The 23,114-nt window shown below is 50.3% G+C and overlaps 1 protein-coding gene across 3 annotated transcripts in view; it reads right to left on the bottom strand.

The window, feature by feature from the left end:
- LOC142492500 (uncharacterized) overlaps nt 1-19,383 on the bottom strand; it is a 40,302-nt gene extending 20,919 nt beyond the window's left edge. The window contains exons 1-4 of one of the 3 annotated variants that reach the window (XM_075595183.1): nt 19,148-19,383; nt 6,014-7,193; nt 5,619-5,732; nt 4,803-4,907 (exon numbers count right to left, since the gene is read on the bottom strand). In XM_075595183.1, the coding sequence (XP_075451298.1) occupies nt 4,803-4,907; nt 5,619-5,732; nt 6,014-7,112 (1,318 nt within the window). In that variant the 5' untranslated portion in view covers nt 7,113-7,193; nt 19,148-19,383. The remainder of the gene's footprint in view (nt 1-4,802; nt 4,908-5,618; nt 5,733-6,013; nt 7,194-19,147) is intronic. The other 2 variants (XM_075595182.1, XM_075595181.1) reach the window with 2 other exon arrangements.
- Nucleotides 19,384-23,114: the final 3,731 nt, after the last annotated feature.

Below are 23,114 nucleotides of genomic sequence, written 5' to 3'. Positions count from 1 at the left end.
CATTACATCACGGGATCAACACTCAGGATATAGGTAAATAAGGAAAACCCACACGCTCCCAGCAATTCAGCACAATAAGAGTTCCTTTAATGTACACAAATCACACGCACACGTGAGAGGCCCGACACTCACCGGGCGGAAACGCCACGTTTCCCGGCCCCACGGTTCCTTCCCTGGCTCTTATTCTGCAGAAATTGCTAGGAGCCTGTGAGTATTTCTTATTTACCTCTATATGGAGCGGCCAACTCCCGTCCTCAAGGGACACCAACAGGGCAGGGTTTCAGGATATCCCTGCTTCAGCATGGGTGGCTCAAACAGAATGACTGAGCCACCTAAGCTGAAGCAGGGATATCCTGAAAACCTGCCCTGTTGGTGGCCCTTGAGGACGGGAGTTGGCCGGCCATGCATTACACAAGTCATGCATGTTTGTTTTTCCCTACAACATGCAGCTTAGATTTCTATCCGTGTGAGGAATCGGGGAACACGTTGCTTGCGGCGTGTTCCCTCCTCTGTTACCGCTCCCCCCCTGCTCCCCTCTCCTCCAGTGAGCGCACCCCGGCTTCCCTTACAGTGCGTGTGCGCACCCGCTCTTCATATGCTACTGCCACGGAGCTCGGCTCCACCTCCTCGGACGCACCGCGCCCCCTCCGCGTGTTGCGTGCACGCGTGACGTCGCGCAACGATCCCCAGCTACGTGTTAAGCCCTAATGAGCCCCTTGTCTCCTGCACCTATCCCGGTCTCTGCTGGGGCCGCGCCCCGCACGGCCTCCTGTGCTATTGGCTTCCTTCCTGTTCTAATACCGCTAGTGCTCAGTTGCATTGCTGAGCAGAACCAGGTGCAGCCGTGTGCAGATCCTGGGTTTGGTTTTGCCCTGTTCCAGTATTCTCTTGCAGTGTGGCCCTTCGTGTACCGACCCGGCTTGTTGTGTACCCTCTCTGGCTCTGACCCCGGCTTACCCTCGACTTCGCTTACCTCTCCACTCCACGACCCAGGCTTACGGACCACTACAACGCCGTCTTCTCCACCTCAGACCATTGGCTTACGGACTTCAACTACGCAGCCATCTATAACCCAGGACCCGGGCACGTATACAGGAATAACCTTCTCTCTCCAACCCAGACCCGGCTACGCTGACTATCCGCTGGCGTGGGTGTGTGGCGCTATCCTTCCCACCTCAGTACCGGGGTCTTGCCCGGTTTGTGGGTTCGCGCAAACGTTACACCGTGTTTTAATGTTATTTTCCGCAATATTGTATCAATTTCCGTCCATTTTCAAACACATTGAATAAAGACAGGTGCGGATATAAGGGTAATTACCCCCAACGGGTAATGAATGTATTTCCCTCTTTATCGGGGTTCTATGAGTACCAGAGGGCTGGGATTTGGGTCACATGTAGTCACTGCTCCGGCGTGACTGCATGGCCATTTCCAGCCCTCTCCGATCAACCAGATGGAGTATGGGCAAATGTGAAAATTGTGATTGCCCCATTGATTTCAATGGCGGAGTTGCTCCATTGAAAGCCTATAGCGACGGAGCCCATTGATTTCAATGGAAGAGTGAAATGCAGTGATTTCTTTTAGCTTATAGCAGAGAATCCTGCATTAAAGTTAATAGGGGATTTTAACTTGTTTTTTATATCTCCGGTTCTGGGGGTCGTGGAAGGCTGAAACTTGGCCACTTTGGCAAAGGTCTTCCGGCATGAGGACCTGGCAAATTTCAGCCCGCTCAGACCCACATAACGGATTATTTTAATATGTGTAGATATTAAAGAATGTATTGTATTTTGGGTCTGGTATAAAAGCCCGGGGAAGCCAAAGCCCATATGGTATGCTAATGCTCAGGGGGGCGACAAGTGGTCTACAATAAACCCCCTGATCAAAGGCTCCCCCACCCTGCTTGTGTATGCTAGCACAAAGGAAAGCAGGACGTGGGTACTTGTGATAAGTGTTGTGTTTCACACCTTGGGACAAAGGTTTTCCTATCCCAAGCAGACTTGGCGACGCCAGACTTGTGGGAGGGGGGCTAGGGAAATGAGCCCCTGATTAGAATAATGCACACCCAGTGAGCAGGTATTACTTGGCCTTTCAAGTGAGGTGGCAAGGAGGGATTGGGTGCAGATAATTGTCATCCAATGCCTTGCACCTCCTGTTAGGGTATGGGGCTGAAACTCCATATAAACGAGTGTAAGCTCTATGCCCAGTGTCTTTCGTGATGTCTTCATTTGTATCCTGTATTGCTGAATGAATTGTCAATCCTGTACCTGATTGCTTCATTGTCCAACCCCTAAGTAAGTGTATATTTTGTCCGTTATTTGTACCATCTTGTGTGTTCACCTTCTTTAAGGAATAAACTATATTTATTATATCTAAGTCGTTTTCAATTCAACCCAGATATTTTGTGTATATATAACATATCACTAGCTACCGTGACAATAGGTAAATAAGAAAAACTCACATTCTCCCAGCAATTCAGCACAATAAGAGTTTCTTTAATGTACACAAATCACACGCACACGTGAGAGGCCAGGCACTCACCGGGCGGAAACGGCACGTTTCCTGGCCCTACGGTCCCCTTCCCTGGGCTCTTATTTTGTAGAAATTGCTAGGAGTCTGAGAGTATCTCTTATTTACCTATATATGGGGCGGCCAACTCCCGTCCTCAAGGGCATCTTCACCAGTGACCTCTCTGGGAAAAAATCCTGACATATGGTAAGGTATAGGGATTTATGTTTTATCCTGTTATTGTAAGAAACTGTTCTGCATTTACTGTAACTGTATGTTCTTGTAATACCTTTTCTGTAATCCAAGCACTGTATTTTTATATATATATTAAAACATTTAATAAGTGATGCTTTGTGCTTGGAATTAACTTTTGCACACTCTGTAGACAGTATATACATTTTCAGACACATTTTGCTACAACAGATTGTGTGTAAGTGCATAATAAAGTTTTTAGCTACATCATCATATCACACAGTAGGGAGGGTGAGTGCCCACAGCTGGGCTACCTTCTCTAGTTTAGTATTGAAATCTGATTCTAACAGGTGTGTGTTTTGGGCCAAACACGTGATCTCATTTCATTGCCAGTGACCTCTCTGGGAGAAAATCCTGACATATGAAAATGTATAGGGATCTCTGTTTTATCCTGTCATTATAATAAACTGTCCTGCATTTACTGTCATTGTAAATTCTTGTAATCTAAGCACTGTATTTTAATATATATATTAAAACATTTAATAAGTGATGCTTTGGGCTCTGAATTAACTTTTGCACACTCTGTAGAGAGTATTTACATTTTCTGCCACATTTTGCTACAACAGATGTGTTTTAAGTGCATAGTTTTTCTACAATAAATAGGGGCCTTAGACCCTGGCAGATATTCATTTTACATATTTTATTTGCATAATTTCTCGGGTGATGGGAGTTTTTAGATATGATCGCAATGAAGTAAAGGGTTAATATTAACTCAATGAAAGTTCCTGGCAGAGGGCAAAGATGAGTTGGCTAGAGTAGTGTATTAACCCTGGTTACATATCCAAGTCACATGATCACTTGTGTGCTGTTCGTGACAGGGGGTATATGGGGACAGATTATGGGGAGATATTGTGTATTTGAGGGACCATTGCGAAGGTGAAAAGTGGGACAGCTGACGAGCTGCGTATTAACCCTTGTCCCGTATGCAGGTCACGTGCTCACAGGTGTGCCGTACGTGACACCCCCCCACACCCTAAATACATAAAAAACCTCCCCCCCAAATACATACAAAAAAAAACAACCACCCCCAAATACATACAAACCCCCACACCCCAAATAAATACAAACCCCCACACCCCAAATACATACAAACCCCCCTCACGCCCGATATACATACACCCCCCTTCCACATACACACAAAAAACAACCACCCCCCAAATACATACAAACCCCCCACACCCCACATACATACAAACCCCCACACCCCAAATACATACAAACCCCCACACCCCAAATACATACAAACCCCCCTCACGCCCGATATACATACAACCTCCCCTCCACATACATACACAAAAAAGACTCTACCCCCCAAATACATACAAACACCCCCCCCTACATCCCAAAAAAAGACATAAACTCCTCCTATCAAATTACATGTAAACCCCTCCCCCCAAATACATACACAAAAAGACCTACAGATTACCTACCCTGGGGATGGTCTCAGGCCTCTGGTGCCCGGCTCACCCCAGCTGTTTGGGCCTCGGAGGCCCTGCGCGGGACAGTGAGGGAGGTCCGCAGCTGGGGAGAGACAGGGCCCGTCGGCCAGACAAAGCAGTTGGACCTGAACTCTGGCCCGGACCAACTTCTTTGCCCGGCTGCCGGTCCTCTGGTTGCTGCCAGGCCCCGGCTCTCTCCAGCTGTGGTCCTCCCTCACTGATATTGTCCCATGCCGAGCCCCCCGCAGCCACCGGGCCCGGGACACTTGTGCTGGCTCTCCTCCTCGTCAGTGGCCCTGTGTCGGCTGTCTTGCGAGACCCCCAATTCTACACCTCGCGAGACTCCTTCACTATTTACCCCCCTCTTCCCAATTTATTTCTCTTCCCGTCTCACTCTTAACCCCTCTTCCTCACTCACTCCCCCTCTCCTCTCACTCTCCCACCTCCAAAAACCCCACTATCACTCAATCCTGCTTCCTCAATCCCCCTCCTCACAATCATTCCCCCCCCCCCTCAGCCACTTGCCCTGGATCTGCCCCCCTGCCGATGGCCCGGACTACTTGTAACAAGATAACGTGTCCCTACACTAAAGGATATTATGGTACTCACCATCGACAGCAAATGTGACTATTTCTGTCTTTATCGGGGGGAGATGTTCCTCAGCGTTCGGCTCTTCTCGCTCTGACTTAATCTGTAACCTCTCCGGTACAATCCCTGGGAAACAGAAGTAAAATGCATCGTGTGAAGCTGGGAGTCGGGCTCGCCTTGTGAGATCACTATACAGAAATACTTTATCCCGATTCCTGAGGGGAAGTCACTGATATTATGTGATTATTAACCCCGAGTGATGAGAATGTTTTTACCCGAGAGCTGAAAACACGGAGTTTCTGGCGCTACCAATGTTACATTACATCACGGGATCAGCACTCAGGATATAAGTGTCATGGGAGAGGGGGTTTGGCCCGGTATTAAAGGGGTTACACCCCATTTGGCCACCTCCTGCTCTCACCTGGGAGGCGAGGGGTTAACTGGAAGGATGTTCAATACGGTTGTTATGCCCCTGCTTCAGCACCAACTGTGTATCCCCATGAATATGTATTGTTCCCATTCCAGTGTCTGCACCAACACATACACTGGGATCTATGCGGGAGGGAAAGGGTTACCCCCCTCTTCGGAATGTATTTCTCTCCCCGTCTCACTCTTAACCCCTCTTCCTCACTCACTCCCCCTCTCCTCTCCCTCTCCCCCCTCCAAAAACCCCACTATCACTCAATCCTGCTTCCTCAATCCCCCCATCTCACAATCATTCCCCCCGCAGCCACCGGGCCTGGGACACTTGTCACAGCTCTCCCCCCCACGTCGGTGACCCTGACTACTTGTATCAAGATAACGTTTCCCTACACTAAAGGATGTTGTGGTACTCACCACCGACAGTAAATGTGACTATTTCCTTCTTTATCGGGGGGAGATGTTCCTCAGCGTTCGGCTCTTCTCGCTCTGACTTAATCTGTAACCTCTCCGGTACAATCCCTGGGAAACCTGGCAATAAGAAAGGGAAATGCCCCATGTAAAGCTGGGAGTGGGGCTCTTATAGTGCTATCACCCCCTCTGATATTGGGGTAATACCCGTCGGGAAGAAATCCCTCACTCGCCCTTCTGGCAGAAATCCCTTACAGAGATGGGACATGAGATGTTACCTGCTAGCGGCTCTATAAGAACACAAGATTAATTAGTTTGGGTGTGTGACTCACATAATGCAAAATACCCCGATATTCCCACCGTGCAGATCTCAGCGCCCCCACAATATCTGCTATACTCACTTAGCACGTGGGGATCCATGCTGGTAGCGGGCAGCGCTCCTCTGTCCATGCTGGTAGTGGGCAGTGCTCCTCTGTCCATGCTGGTAGTGGGCAGTGCCCCTCTGTCCATGCTGGTAGTGGGCAGTGCCCCTCTGTCCATGCTGGTAGTGGGCAGTGCCCCTCTGTCCATGCTGGTAGTGGGCAGCGCCCTTCTGTCCATGCTGGTAGTGGGCAGTGCCCCTCTGTCCATGCTGGTAGTGGGAAGTGCCCCTCTGCCCATGCTGGTAGTGGGCAGCGCTCCTCTGTCCATGCTGGTAGTGGGCAGTGCCCCTCTGTCCATGCTGGTAGTGGGCAGTGCCCCTCTGTCCATGCTGGTAGTGGGCAGCGCCCTTCTGTCCATGCTGGTAGTGGGCAGTGCCCCTCTGTCCATGCTGGTAGTGGGAAGTGCCCCTCTGCCCATGCTGGTAGTGGGCAGCGCTCCTCTGTCCATGCTGGTAGTGGGCAGCGCCCCTCTGTCCATGCTGGTAGTGGGCAGCGCCCCTCTGTCCATGCTGGTAGTGGGCAGTGCCCCTCTGTCCGTGCCGGTAGCGGGCAGTGCTCCTCTGTCCGTGCTGGTAGTGGGCAGTGCCCCTCTGTCCATGCTGGTAGTGGGCAGCGCCCCTCTGTCCATGCTGGTAGTGGGCAGTGCCCCTCTGTCCATGCTGGTAGTGGGCAGTGCTCCTCTGTCCATGCTGGTAGCGGGCAGCACCCCTCTGTCCATGCTGGTAGTGGGCAGTGCCCATCTGTCCATGCTTGTAGTGGGCAGTGCCCCGCTGTCCATGCCGGTAGTAGGCAGCGTCCCGCTGTCCATGCTGGTAGTGGGCAGTGCTCCTCTGTCCATGCTGGTAGTGGGCAGTGCCCCTCTGTACATGCTGGTAGTGGGCAGTGCTCCTCTGTCCATGCTGGTAGTGGGCAGCGCCCCTCTGTCCATGCCGGTAGTGAGCAGTGCTCCTCTGTCCATGCTGGTGGTGGGCAGCGCTCCTCTGTCCATGCTGGTAGTGGGCAGTGCTCCTCTGTCCATGCTGGTAGTGGGCAGTGCTCCTCTGTCCATGCTGGTAGTGGGCAGTGCCCCTCTGTCCATGCTGGTATAGTGGGCAGTGCCCCTCTGAAGGTGCTGAGATATAACGTTCCTTGAGTTGTGTGTGTTGGATAACAGCTGTGTCTGTATGAAAGAGAAGAAACGTAATTAGTAGAATCCTTTTTTCTTGGAAAAATATATAGCATTTTGTATAAGCTTTAAACCTAAGATTATTAACAACCCCAAAAAGAGTCAGAGAAGACAGGGACACCAAAACGCACATCTGGTCCATCCTCAAACAGGAACTAATTTCAAACACTTAATGGTTCAGGATTCTGTTATAACACAACCATCTAATATACAAAACCACAGTAGAGAGTCAGATCAAGAGCTATAAGGATAGCAACGCCCTCTTAGTGCAACATAGTAACACACAGTACAGTGCTATATAGTAACACACAGTACAGTGCTATATAGTAACACACAGTACAGTGCTATATAGTAACACACAGTACAGTGCTATATAGTAACACACAGTACAGTGCTATATAGTAACACACAGTACAGTGCTATATAGTAACACACAGTACAGTGCTATATAGTAACACAGTACAGTGCTATATAGTAACACACAGTACAGTGCTATAGTGTGAGCAGAAACAGCAGGTACATCTGGTGCTCCCGTTTGGCATCAGAGAGACTTTGATAAGTACTCCTGATACTCTGCCAGGCTGTCACGAGAGACTCCTGTGGCGGGTAGGATCTCGGTGGCCGGAACAGCACGAGCGTAGTAGGGGTCACAAGCAGGGGTCCGAGGCAGGCGGCAGGTAGCGAAGTCAGGTACAAGCAGAGGTCCGAGGCAGGCGGCAGGTAGCGACGTCAGGTAACTAGCAGGGGTCCGAGGCAGGCGGCAGGTAGCGACGTCAGGTAACAAGCAGGGGTCCGAGGCAGGCGGCAGGTAGCGAAGTCAGGTAACAAGCAGAGGTCGGCAACGAGGAGACTGGAACAGGACAGGCGGGGCAGGACAGGGACTGAGAACAGGCAGCAGGGACTGAGACCGGGAAGCAGGAACAAACAGGGACAAGCCAGATTACTAACAAGGGCTTTTACTGTGAACAGACTCAAAATACAGGTACAGGTACAGATCAGGAATCAAAGACAGGCATGAGCATACTGTATGTAGGAGTCTGACTAGCAAGCAAAGGCAAAAGCAACAGACAGGAAGCAAGCTATAAAGGACAGAGACAGGAGCAACAAGAAGACAGACAGACAGAGGAACCCAGAGCCAACAGAAGACAGCAGCACACCCAGTGGACAAGGAAGCTATGGCTAGGCAGGAGGTCTAGGCGATCCTGACACAGGCCCAGCAGTTCTGCTCCATACGGACACGGTCTCGCTTCTCTATCTGAAACGGTGAGAAGTGGGTAATGCAGAGCAAACAGCGCAGTAACGTCCGCTCACCCCATCCCACTTCTCACCATATTAAATAGGGGGGTTTGATCCATCCCACTGTGACTGGCTGGCTGCCCCTAAAAACGTGTGTAAGGAGCTGAGTGTAAGCTCTTGGGTCCAGTAATGTAATGTGTTTCCTTCTACATACGGTCCTATTGAAATGTCTGCAGGATCGGGACTTTGGGAACAGAAGTTTTTTTTTTCAACTTCAAATTTTCTTTATTGGGGTTACAAACTCATACATTGTATCACATCCCATTGTGTTACTTCCCCCCAATAATGTTTTTAAACATACATTTGTCCTCCTTTAGCTACAACAGTACAAGACTAGGACATCACATACAAGACAAACCGGACGATAGACAGGGAAAGGGGAGGGGCGGAGGGAGGAGGGGGGGGACGGGGAGGAAAGGGGAGGGGGGCGGTCGACTCCAGGCCCTTCTTCTGATGTATTTTCTCTTGCTTACTTCTTGGCTTATTGGTTAGCCCTTCTCGCTTCCACCTCGAGTTTACCATGTCTTCCCCGTTGTTTTAGGGGGCTACTACGTGGGGGGGGGGCTGTCAACTACCTGTTCGTTGCTAATTGTCTTCAGGTCTCTGACCCCCAAAGGAGAACGCGTCTGAAGGTATTAAAGCAAGATGGCGGTGGCGTCTACCCCGGGGATATCTGTCTGTGCCAGCCAAGGCGCCCAGACTTTTAGAAAATTTGTGGCGGTGTCATTAACTAAACTCGTTAATTGCTCCATCCGACAAACGTACCAAATCCTATTTCTAATCTTGGGGATAATTGGAACTTCTGGTTGCTTCCATAATGCTGCAATCTCGCATCTAGTGGCTGTTGCAAAATGCGCGATCAATTTATGCGTCGCATTTGACATACCCTGGATCCGCCTGCCCAGCAGGAACAACCACTGGTCCAGGGGGATCTCCCAACCGAGAATCCACTGTAACCAATCTCTAATCTGTTCCCAAATCGGGACCACTTTTGTGCAGGACCACAGAATGTGTCGCAGGTCTGCCATCTCTCCGCACTGTTTTGGGCACAGCGGGGAGTAGCCCCTAACAAATTTAGCTAATCGAGCTGGGGTGTAGTACCATCGCATCAGGACCTTATACGCGTTCTCCTTTAGTGTGGTACAGATGGAGCTCTTTGCTGCTGCTTGTGTAATCTGCTCCCAGTCTTCGTCCTCTAACGTCTCCCCTAGGTCAGTCTCCCACTGTCTAATGTAGCGTAACCTGTTCTCACTAGGCGTCTCCGGACAGACCACTTCCCTGTACATTCTAGATGTGAGTCCCCTTGTGTCCGCATCTCTGGAACACAGCTGCTCAAAATTGGTTCGTGCAGGTCTGATTGGAGTTTTGTTATAAAAATCTCTGATCTGGAGGTACCTAACAAATTCCTTATTTGGGATATCCGTTGTGGATTTAAATGATTGTATATATGTTCTGCCCTCTAGATCCTTAAGGCGGGTAATGCCCACTTGTATCCAATATAACAGGTTATTGCTGTTCAGCCCTGGAGCGAAATCTGGATTGCCAATGATTGGCGTCATGAGTGATGCTTTGGTAGTTAATTTACAACTAAATTTAGTGGCCTCCCAAACTCGTAGTGAACTGGCAATGGTCTGGAGCGGTGTGCCTATCTGGCGTACCCCTCTTTTGGGCAGCCAGATCAGCTTCTGGATGTCAATCGGTGCACAACACGTTTTCTCCAACTCTACCCATCTCCTTAAGCTTGGGTCCGTGTGCCATTGGAGAATTTGAGCCAATTGGGCCGCTTTGTAGTAAGCTAACAAACAAGGTACCGCTAGCCCTCCTCTCACTGTGGGTCTCATTAATATACCCTTTGCAATTCTTGGGTTTTTCTTATTCCAAATGAATTTCATGATGGTTGACTGTAGGGAGAGGATGTCAGAGTAAACTATAGGTATAGGCAGGCTCTGGAAGAGATATAACATCCTTGGGAGGAGATTAATCTTCACGCAGTATATCCTTCCAATCCATGAGATGCCCCCTTTCGACCACACTCTGAGATCCTCTCTCAATGTCTTTATTAACCTGGGAAATTTTGCTTTATATAGTGTTTTATAGTCCCGTGTAAGATATACCCCTAAATATTTGATAGCGGAGGGTTGCCATTTAAAGTTAAAGTTGAGATCAATCAGTTTTTCAACTTCTTTGGGAAGATTTATACTGAGGGCTTCTGATTTGGACTGATTAATCTTAAAGCCGGAGATTTGGTTGAATTTACACAGGATTCCGAATACGTTAGGAAGGGACGTGAGCGGTTTGAATAGTGTCAAGATGACATCGTCTGCGTATAAAGCTGCTTTATACTCTTGATCTCCATTAGAGATTCCTGCTATATCTGGGCTATTGCGGATGTGTGCCGCTAATGGTTCTATACAAAGGGCAAACAGCAGCGGCGACAGCGGGCATCCCTGTCTCGTTCCACTTTTTATGTGAAATTGCTCAGAGGGAAAGCCCTGGTGCCTCACTCTCACCGTCGGGCCCTCATATAGCGCCGGGATGACCCTCAGTAGGCGTCCTCTAAAGCCAAAAGCTCCCAGTGTTTCCGTTAAGTAGGGCCAGCCTATTCTATCGAAGGCTTTCTCCGCGTCCAGACTTAGCACCATAGAATGTGTATTTTTCTTTTGGGCCAAATCAATCAGGTCAATGATTCTTCTGGTGTTGTCTGCCGCTTGCCTACCTCCGATAAACCCCACTTGATCCGCGTGAATTAACCTGGGAAGGACACTACCCACCCTGTTCGCTATAAGTTTAGAATAGATTTTTATGTCGGAGTTAATCAGAGAAATGGGCCGGTAGCTCTTGCAGTCTGCCGGGTCCTTTCCAGGTTTGTGGATCACTGAGATGGATGCTTGGAGCATTTGTGCTGGGAAGGAGGCCCCCTCCAAAACACCGTTAAATAGTTTTAGTATATGTGGGGCTAGTATTTTAGCGTATTTCTTATAATACAGATTTGAGAAGCCATCGGGTCCCGGTGCCTTGGCCGGTTTTAATGCTTTGATGACTTCCAATATTTCCTCTAGAGTAAAGTCAGCCTGCAGCGCCTCTCTCTCGGCCCTTCCTAAGGTTGGTAACTTTGCCTCTTTTAGGAAGGTGGTCAGTAACTCACCCGTTTTAGTATTATGAGTGACCTTGTCTCCATTATATAGTTTCTCGTAATAGGTTTTGAATTCCTCCACGATTTTCCCAGGTATGGATTTAAGGTCTCCCTGCTGGTTCCGAATCGCGTGCATAGAGTAATTTTGAAGCTTCTTTTTTAGCTTATTGGCAAGTAGTGTATCAGGTTTTGTTCGCTTTTTCATAAAATTTCTGCTTAGACCAAGCCATTTCCTTCTCAGCCTGGGAGGTGAGGAGGAGATTGAGTTTTATTCTGGTGTCTAATAATTGTTTGAGCGTGTGATCCCTCTTATTATTTTTTTTTTTTTCAACTTAAAATTTTTATTGGGTCATACAGCTTATACATTATAACACCGACCATTGTGTAACATTCTTATGCCCACCGGAATTTCTGCCCGGCTCTCACTACCGCGGGTTATCATTGAACACATTTAAAACTGGACAGACAACATTTACTCACAGGACTCGACTAACCTGACTGACATAACCAAGGCAAGACGACATCGGGTAGGTACGAAGAAGAGGGTGCAGGGGGGAAGGGAAGAGATGCTTCGGATAGCTTCTGGGTCTGTAGATATTCGCCTAAGCGGTTGGTGCTCTCCGGGCGCCGCCTGCATGGCCTCTTAGACGCTGGTCTTGGTATTGGGATGGGTCCTACCTGTTTCTTATCTTAGTCAGCGTATGTCATGCTCCATCACCAGAGAACGCATCTACTGTTATTATTGCAAAATTGTGCAGGTATCCACCCCGGGGATGTCTGTTTGGGCAATCCATGGTGCCCATACTTTTAAGAAGTTGCGGCCAGTGTCGTTGACCCAGCTTGTCAACGGTTCCATCTGGCAGACGTACCAAATTCAATTTCGAATTCTGGGGATTATTGGTAAATTTTGCTGTTTCCACACCGCTGCGATCTCACACCTGGTGGCGGTTGCAAAATGTGCAACCAATTTGTGTGCCGACTTTGGCAGTCCCTGGACCCGTCTGCCCAGGAGGAACAGCCACAGGTCCAGGGGGATCTCCAAGTTGAGAATCCTTTGTGTCCAACCTCTAATGTCCTCCCAAATCGGGACCACCTTAGGGCACGATCACAGCATGTGGAGTAAGTCAGCTACCTCCCCACCACTGCTTGGGGCAGAGCGGGGAGTATCCGCTGACAAATTTAGACAGTTTTAATGGGGTGTGGTACCAGCGCATCAGGACCTTATATGCGTTCTCTTTTAATGTTGAGCATATGGAGCTTTTGGCTGCTGCTTGTAGGATGAGTGTCCAGTCTTCGTCCTCTAAAGTCTCCCCTAGGTCAGTCTCCCATTTTGTCATGTAGTTCAGTCGCGGGTCTTCTGGTCCTTCTGGACAGACCACTTCCCTATACATTCTGGAGGTAAGTCCCCTTGTGTCCGTATCTCTAGAACACAGCTGCTCGAAATTGGTCCTTGCCGGACGAATTGGGAATTTATTGTAAAATGCTCTGAGGTAATGAAATAGTTCGATATTTGGTACCCCTTTTTCTGATTTGATTTGTGTAAAGGTTTTAATAAATTTGCTCCCCTCCAGATCTTTCAGTCGCTTGTATCCCGACTGTGTCCAAATTATGAAGTGGTGAGCACTGGTCATCCCCGGAGCGAAATCCGGATTAGGCAATAGCGGGGTCATTAAGGAATGTTTGGATGTCAAGTTATGTCTAAATTTGGTGTTCCCCCACACTGCTAGAGAGTTCGCCATAGCCCGCAGCAGCGTCCCCACTGTGTTACCACATCGTTTTGGCAGCCAGATAAGGTTGTGCAGCTCTATTGGAGCACAGCAGTCTCTCTCCAGTGCCACCCATCTCCGCAATGACGGGTCTGAGTGCCACTGGATAATTTGGCATAATTGCGCTGCTTTATAGTACGCCAACAAGCAAGGTACCGCTAATCCTCCCCTAATCGTTGGCCGTGTTAGTATGCTTTTCGCGATTCGCGGGCTCTTGTTGTGCCATATAAATTTCATGATTCTGGCCTGTAAGGCGAGGATGTCAGCCCGCACCAGGGGTATCGGGAGAGTCTGGATTCATCAATATTCCCCTGAGGGTCGCCTTATGAGCTTCCCACAGTGTGGCTTGTGACGCCACGCTCCCCTCGTTCTCCTCAAAATATTCTTCAATTTTTTCACCTACCTCCCGCCCGAGATCTGGGATCTTTAAAAGAATCTCGTTTAGCTTCCAGTTCGCTCTAGGTCTGTCCAGCGGAACCAATGTGCACCGCAGCTCAATAGGTGCATGGTCGGACCATGAAATATCATGGATCTCTGAGCGAGAGACCCCAGGGACCAATCTATGGGACACTAGGAAGTAGTCTATCCGGCTGTATGTGTTATGGGGGTGGGAGTAGAAAGTGTACTCGCGTACTCCTTGGTGTTGCTCTCTCCATATGTCTATAAGCTGACAGCTTGTTAGGCCTTTTGTCAGAGTTAATACGTCCTGTCTGTGTGGTTTGTTAGTGGTCGTGCACCGGTCTAGGCTTGGGTTGAGAACTCTGTTCAGGTCACCCGCTACTATGATGTTCCCCTGTGCGACTTTACTTAGCTTATCAAAGAAACCACTGAAAAAAGATGTTGCGTTGTCGTTCGGGGCATAGATTGTAGCCAGTGTTATAGGATGCTCCCCAATGGAGCCTGTGATTATCAGGTATCTCCCCGTTGGGAACAGAAGTTTAAGGGTGGAAGTTTGGGGGCAAATAGAATTAAAATCTGTGTGAATTGTTGCTGACCGGAGATACCGGTACTACTGATATTTTACCCGCAAATAAGATAGGATTTGCGGGTCCGCGTCTGTACATAAAGACGCAGTGTGTTATGGAAGTGTAATGTAAGTCTATGGGAAATCTGTGCCCCGTCAGCAAGCAATGCAATTGGGTTTTAAAACACAGTGCAGGAGCCTGTTCTAAACCCCAATTACAGAGTCCAAGTTTTAGGGACATGTTTTAGGGAGCAAGTTTTAGACTCAAAATTCCCAATGTTAAAGTCTGGGTATCTATTACTGTCCCGGGAGACCAGGTATATACACCTGTATACCGGGATCATTCACTGAGCAAAACAAAATAGTAAAACAAATAGTCATTTATTCCATAGAAACAGGCGACCACACAGTGAGTTACAAAATACAGGAGAACACACACTTACTGGGGTTCTGGGGTTAAAACTAGACTTTCCCAGGTGAAATAGAACAGAAAACAAAGTCTTTAGGCTGACTGGGACTTAGGGCTCCATGCAGCAAGCGGTTTTTTTTAATGTCCATTTAATTCCCCTGTATTTATGTATATCCCTATGGAGATACATACACACAGGGATACTACATGATTGTTTTGCAAATGTTTCTCTAAGTTCTTTTCATGTTTTTAAAATGTATTTTGCATCTTTATTAAGAAATTGTTGTGTGTAATGTTATTTTTCTTTAGTTACATGTAATTTTTCAGGGTCTTTGCAATCTTTTATTTCAGGGGCTTGCTTTTTAATATTGGCTTATTTTTGGTAGTTAAATTTTGTAAGATGGTGGTTAGTTTGAAGTTTACATTTTTTCACAATGGTTTGGTTTTAGGAATTGAATACGGAATTGTGTAATTGATTTTGATTCGATTGTAATTGATTTTTGATTTGATGGCCATTTTTTTAATGTTTACTTGCTTACTTTTTATTTGATTGTTTGGATGGCATTGTATCTTGTTGGTAATTATTTTATTTTGAACATTGATTTGGCATAGTGTTAAATGATGCACAGATTAATTGCATCACGTGCACACTAAAATGCAATTGTTTGAATGCCATTTGGTATATATTTGTCTAGGTGCTGTTTTGTTGGAAGATATGAGATAATTTATTTTGCAATGTCCTGATATTATTTTCAGATGCAATGAGCTGGTTTAATTTTCACATGCAATGTGCTGTTCTTGAGATTCAGATTATATGTTTTTATTTCTGCATATTTGGTTAATTTGTATATTGGTGATATATATATATATATATATATTATACCCACTGTACAAATCAATGGTTGCAGGGTGGGTTAACCACTTAATTACTTTCGTGGTTATTAACCGCTAAGGTGATTAAGGGGTTAACTGGCATTTGAAAGTATTTGCAATGTATTTTTTTGCCAACGGAAGCCGTTTGATGACCGGACGCCATTACATTGCCAGGGGGTAAGTAGAACTCTATTTATTTACTTTATTTATGCTGTTTATGTGTTTAATAATGGGCAAATAATCTATTATTCATATCTGGATAATAGTTATTTTGCACATTACTGTATGTGTTGGGTGGGGGATATTTATTTAAATTTATATGACAGGTTTATTTATTTTTACATACAGGGTTAGTTCCTTAGGTCTGCGGGGACCTCTGGAGACCACCTGAGGGCCCAAGGGTACAAGGCTGCGGACTCACGGGGGACACCTGCGGGGAAGAACCGGGGGCCCAACAACTGCTGTGGGGAATAGTGGGGGAACTACTTGAAGGTTTAATACGGGATAATATTCAGGAATACCTAATGGAAAACAAAATTATTAGTAATTGTCAGCATGGATTTATGAAGGAGAGATCATGCCAAACTAACTTTATTTGTTTCTTTGAGGAGGTGTGACAGGGTGAATGAACGTCTCCAGCCATATGCCTGGAAAACCTATGTTTAGGCTTGCAGTGCAGCAGTGATGAGGTTAAGTTGAAAAGGGTTGCTTAATTAGTCTGACCCCAGCTGCATAATCAAGGTGTTAAAACCCCAGGCTGTACAGGTACACACATGCAGGAAAGCTGGTGAGGAGACAGGACTGACAGTGCTGAAGAGATTACTGCTGTAAGGTCTGTGGTGCAAAGCACATGTGTGATGTAACATGCCCATTGGATAGCTGTGGAACAGCTTTGACTGCCAATACTTTGAAAGTTTTGAGCGCTAGAATATGCAAATATGCGTGATGACGCGTTATGTGACGTGTCGCGTGATGACGTCACACGTGACGCTCCGCAATTTAATGCGTTGGGTTATTTAATGGAAGGGAAACAGTGCAGGATGTTAGATTATATCCTGAGGAAGACTATTAAGTAGAAACGCGCGTTGGGTGAGTCGTGGACTACAGAGTGGCACTTTGCTGGTGACATTCAGAGTGGAGGACTACACTAATCAGCCCAGTGTATGCTGTGACGGCCGCGGAGCAGATGCTGTTGCTGTGAAGATAACCGTCTGTCCATATGACCCAGGGTGGTCTGAATGCTCACCACAAAGGCACTTATGCAAGGGGAATACTTCAGAGCGCAGCCCGGCAGAGCGCGTTACGCAGCACTCCAGAGCGCAGCCCGGCAGAGCGCGTCACGCAGCGCTCCAGAGCGCAGCCCGGCAGAGCGCGTTACGCAGCGCTCCAAAGCGGGGGAAGATGGGGACACATGGGGGTAGGGGGAGTCACACACGGGGTTAGGGGGAGTCACACACGGGGGTAGGTGGAGTCACACACGGGGGTAGGGGGATTCACACACGGGGGTGGGGGGAGTCACACACGGGGGTGGGGGGAGTCACACACGGGGGTGGGGGGAGTCACACACGGGGGTAGGGGGAGTCACACACGGGGGTAGGGGGAGTCACACACGGGGGTAGGGGGAGTCACACACGGGGGTAGGGGGAGTCACACACGGGGGTAGGGGGAGTCACACACGGGGGTAGGGGGAGTCACACACGGGGGTAGGGGGAGTCACACACGGGGGTAGGGGGAGTCACACGGGGGTAGGGGGAGTCACACACGGGGGTAGGGGGAGTCACACACGGGGGTAGGGGGAGTCACACACGGGGGTAGGGGGAGTCACACACGGGGGTAGGGGGAGTCACACAGGGGGGTAGGGGGAGTCACACAGGGGGGTAGGGGGAGTCACACAGGGGGGTAGGGGGAGTCACACAGGGGGGTAGGGGGAGTCACACACGGGGCGAGGGGGAGTCACACACGGGGCGAGGGGGAGTCACACACGGGGCGAGGGGGAGTCACACACGGGGCGAGGGGGAGTCACACACGGGGCGAGGGGGAGTCACACACGGGGGTAGGGGGAGTCACACACGGGGGTAGGGGGAGTCACACACGGGGGTAGGGGGAGTCACACACGGGGGTAGGGGGAGTCACACACGGGGGTAGGGGGAGTCACACACGGGGGTAGGGGGAGTCACACACGGGGGTAGGGGGAGTCACACACGGGGGTAGGGGGGAGTCACACACGGGGGTAGGGGGAGTCACACACGGGGGTAGGGGGAGTCACACACGGGGGTAGGGGGAGTCACACACGGGGGTAGGGGCAGTCACACACGGGGGTAGGGGCAGTCACACACGGGGGTAGGGGCAGTCACACACGGGGGTAGGGGGAGTCACACACGGGGGTAGGGGGAGTCACACACGGGGGTAGGGGGAGTCACACACGGGGGTAGGGGGAGTCACACACGGGGGTAGGGGGAGTCACACACGGGGGTAGGGGGAGTCACACACGGGGGTAGGGGGAGTCACACACGGGGGTAGGGGGAGTCACACACGGGGGTAGGGGGAGTCACACACGGGGGTAGGGGGAGTCACACACGGGGGTAGGGAGAGTCACACACGGGGGTAGGGGGAGTCACACACGGGGGTAGGGGGAGTTACACACGGGGGTAGGGGGAGTCACACACGGGGGTAGGGAGAGTCGCACACGGGGGTAGGGAGAGTCGCACACGGGGGTAGGGGGAGTCGCACACGGGGGTAGGGGGAGTCACACATGGGGTAGTAGGGGGAGTCACACATGGGGGTAGTAGGGGGAGTCACACATGGGGGTAGGGGGAGTCACACACGGGGGTAGGGGGAGTCACACACGGGGGTAGGGGGAGTCACACATGGGGTAGTAGGGGGAGTCACACACGGGGGTAGGGGGAGTCGCACACGGGGGTAGGGGGAGTCACACATGGGGTAGTAGGGGGAGTCACACATGGGGGTAGTAGGGGGAGTCACACATGGGGGTAGGGGGAGTCACACACGGGGGTAGGGGGAGTCACACACGGGGGTAGGGGGAGTCACACATGGGGTAGTAGGGGGAGTCACACATGGGGGTAGTAGGGGGAGTCACACATGGGGGTAGGGGGAGTCACACACGGGGGTAGGGGGAGTCACACACGGGGGTAGGGGGAGTCACACACGGGGGTAGTAGGGGGAGTCACACATGGGGGTAGTAGGGGGAGTCACACATGGGGGTAGTAGGGGGAGTCACACATGGGGGTAGGGGGAGTCACACATGGGGGTAGGGGGGAGTCACACATGGGGGTAGGGGGGAGTCACACATGGGGGTAGGGGGGAGTCACACATGGGGGTAGGGGGAGTCACACATGGGGGTAGGGGGGAGTCACACATGGGGGTAGGGGGAGTGACACATAGGGGTAGGGGGAGTGACACATGGGGCAGTTGGTGTTGGGGGGTGATTGTCCCACCCTGACCCCCCGCCCGCAGCAGCAGGTGAGCTCCCAGCAGGGGGACACGCACCTTGCTCGGGTGCTGCTGCCTCTGCGGTCTCTGTGCTGAATCAGGCGGATCTCAGGGTCTCCTTCTGTTTGCAATGGTCTGAGTCCCAGGAAGTGGAGACACTCACTACATCCGGGTCACTGCTCTGTGTCCCACTGCGCATGCTCACACCGAGAGGCTGCTGGGAGTTGTAGTTTATAGCCCAGCACAGAGTAAGTGCCACATGCTGTGCTGGGGAGAGAGAGTCACTCCTGCATGGAGATGTGCGCCCTCCTCTTACTCTCAGGGACGCGGCCTCACTTCCTCCTTCCGGACACTGTTGATAAGAAGGAGGTGACCTGGCTTTGTCCTGAAAATGCAGCTTGTCCTGATTTTATCATTTCAATTATTTCCCAGGTCCAGCTGAGACAGTAACACCCCCCACATAAACATCCCTGCCCCCCACACATAAACATCCCTGCCCCCCCCCCACATAAACATCCCTGCCCCCCACACATAAACATCCCTGCCCCCCCCCCACACATAAACATCCCTGCCCCCCACACATAAACATCCCTGCCCCCCACACATAAACATCCCTGCCCCCCACACATAAACATCCCTGCCCCCACACATAAACATCCCTGCCCCCCACACATAAACATCCCTGCCCCCACACATAAACATCCCTGCCCCCCCCCCCACACATAAACATCCCCCCCCCACACACATAAACATCCCTGCCCCCCACACATAAACATCCCTGCCCCCACACATAAACATCCCTGCCCCCCACACATAAACATCCCTGCCCCCCACACATAAACATCCCTGCCCCCCACACATAAACATCCCTGCCCCCCCCCACATAAACATCCCTGCCCCCCACACATAAACATCCCTGCCCCCCACACATAAACATCCCTGCCCCCCCACATAAACATCCCTGCCCCCACATAAACATCCCTGCCCCCCACACATAAACATCCCTGCCCCCCACACATAAACATCCCTGCCCCCCCACATAAACATCCCTGCCCCCACACATAAACATCCCTGCCCCCCCCCCACACATAAACATCCCTGTCCCCCACACATAAACATCCCTGCCCCCCACACATAAACATCCCTGCCCCCCCACACATAAACATACCTGCCCCCCACACATAAACATCCCTGCCCCGCACACATAAACATCCCTGCCCCCCACACATAAACATCCCTGCCCCCACACATAAACATCCCTGCCCCCCACACATAAACATCCCTGCCCCGCACACATAAACATCCCTGCCCCCCCCACATAAACATCCCTGCCCCCCCCACATAAACATCCCTGCCCCCCACACATAAACATCCCTGCCCCCCACACATAAACATCCCTGCCCCCCCCCACACATAAACATCCCTGCCCCGCACACATAAACATCCCTGCCCCCCCCACATAAACATCCCTGCCCCCCACACATAAACATCCCTGCCCCCCCACATAAACATCCCTGCCCCCACATAAACATCCCTGCCCCCCACACATAAACATCCCTGCCCCCCACACATAAACATCCCTGCCCCCCCACATAAACATCCCTGCCCCCACACATAAACATCCCTGCCCCCCCCCCACACATAAACATCCCTGTCCCCCACACATAAACATCCCTGCCCCCCACACATAAACATCCCTGCCCCCCCACACATAAACATACCTGCCCCCCACACATAAACATCCCTGCCCCGCACACATAAACATCCCTGCCCCCCACACATAAACATCCCTGCCCCCACACATAAACATCCCTGCCCCCCACACATAAACATCCCTGCCCCGCACACATAAACATCCCTGCCCCCCCCACATAAACATCCCTGCCCCCCCCACATAAACATCCCTGCCCCCCACACATAAACATCCCTGCCCCCCACACATAAACATCCCTGCCCCCCCACACACATAAACATACCTGCCCCCCACACATAAACATCCCTGCCCCGCACACATAAACATCCCTGCCCCCCACACATAAACATCCCTGCCCCCCACACATAAACATCCCTGCCCCGCACACATAAACATCCCTGCCCCCACACATAAACATCCCTGCCCCCCACACATAAACATCCCTGCCCCCCACACATAAACATCCCTGTCCCCCACACATAAACATCCCTGCCCCCCACACATAAACATCCCTGCCCCCCCACACATAAACATACCTGCCCCCCACACATAAACATCCCTGCCCCGCACACATAAACATCCCTGCCCCCCACACATAAACATCCCTGCCCCCACACATAAACATCCCTGCCCCCCACACATAAACATCCCTGCCCCGCACACATAAACATCCCTGCCCCCCCCACATAAACATCCCTGCCCCCCCCACATAAACATCCCTGCCCCCCACACATAAACATCCCTGCCCCCCACACATAAACATCCCTGCCCCCCCACACACATAAACATACCTGCCCCCCACACATAAACATCCCTGCCCCGCACACATAAACATCCCTGCCCCCCACACATAAACATCCCTGCCCCCCACACATAAACATCCCTGCCCCGCACACATAAACATCCCTGCCCCCACACATAAACATCCCTGCCCCCCACACATAAACATCCCTGCCCCCCACACATAAACATCCCTGCCCCCCACACATAAACATCCCTGCCCCCCACACATAAACATCCCTGCCCCCCCCACACATAAACATTCCTGCCCCCGCAAAGAGACCCCCATACTCCCCACAAAGAGAGAGAGAGAGAGAGAGAGAGAGAGAGAGAAAAAAAAAAACAAAAAAAAAAAAAAAAAAAAACACACGGAGCTGTGAACGGGGGAGGGAGGGGCAGAGTTGTGAAGGGGGGGGGACCGGATTGCTGTGAACGGGGGAGAAAGGGAGAGGTGAATGGAGAGGGGGGAGCAGAGAGAGAGAGAGAGAGGGAGCGGGAAAATTACATCCCGGGCAACGCCGGGTATATCAGCTAGTTTTTCTAAATTTCCCTCCGTGTGCCCAATTTGCAACATTTCCTATTCTATTTCATAGCAAAGTCTGGGGAGGGGTTTGGGGGTTGAGCCCCCCCACCATTTTTACGAAATAGAATATGAAATAGTGCAAATTGGTGCGTACGTTGAGTGAAAAAAAAAAAAGACATAAGTGTCAGATAATTTATAAATAACATACCTACAGTCAGCTGAATAATTACCCCATTGTTTGTGTTTCAACTTATTCCAAAACCCACCCTCTGTACCCCTAACAACCCCCCCCCCCCCCCATAACACCTACAGTACAGTAATGGGCAAAATCCCTATTATCCAGATCTGGGTAACAGCGCATGTGGCTATTAGAAAATGAGAACATTACCCAGCCAGCATATAGTAACTAAAAGTTACTTAAGTAATAATCCCCGAAGAACAGGGCATTACTGGCCAATAATGCCCTGGCTGGAGGAGGTGAAGGCCCGAGGCGAAGCCGAGGTAACCCAGCCAGGCATTATTGGCCAGTAATGCCCTGTTCTGAGGGGATTATTACTGTTATAGGCTAAATGTGGGATTATTTCATAAATAATAGACACTTTTGTATAGTTATATAGATTTTTTTATTAAATAAAATGGTAAATACATGAATCCACCTCTATATACTTTTACACTGCAGATATCTATATCCACACAGTGCCGCCCCCTCTGTGTACACACACACACACACACACACACACACACACACACACACACACACACACACACACACCACACACAACAGAGCAGCTCAACACACAACACAGCAGATCTACACACACACAACACAGCACCTCCTCACACACAGCCACACACACACACTGGAGCTCTAACCACACAACACAGCACATCTACACTCACAACACAGCACCTCTACACACACAACACAGCACCTCTACACACAACACAGCACAGCACCTCTACACACAACACAGATCCTCTACACACAACACAGAACCTCTACACACACAAACTGCTGCTACACGCAA

This window comes from Ascaphus truei, chromosome 4 (assembly GCF_040206685.1).
Source record: "Ascaphus truei isolate aAscTru1 chromosome 4, aAscTru1.hap1, whole genome shotgun sequence".
NCBI classification, from domain to species: domain Eukaryota; kingdom Metazoa; phylum Chordata; class Amphibia; order Anura; family Ascaphidae; genus Ascaphus; species Ascaphus truei.
Note: the sequence above shows the minus strand (reverse complement) of the source record. Positions and strands in the feature narration are given on the sequence as shown.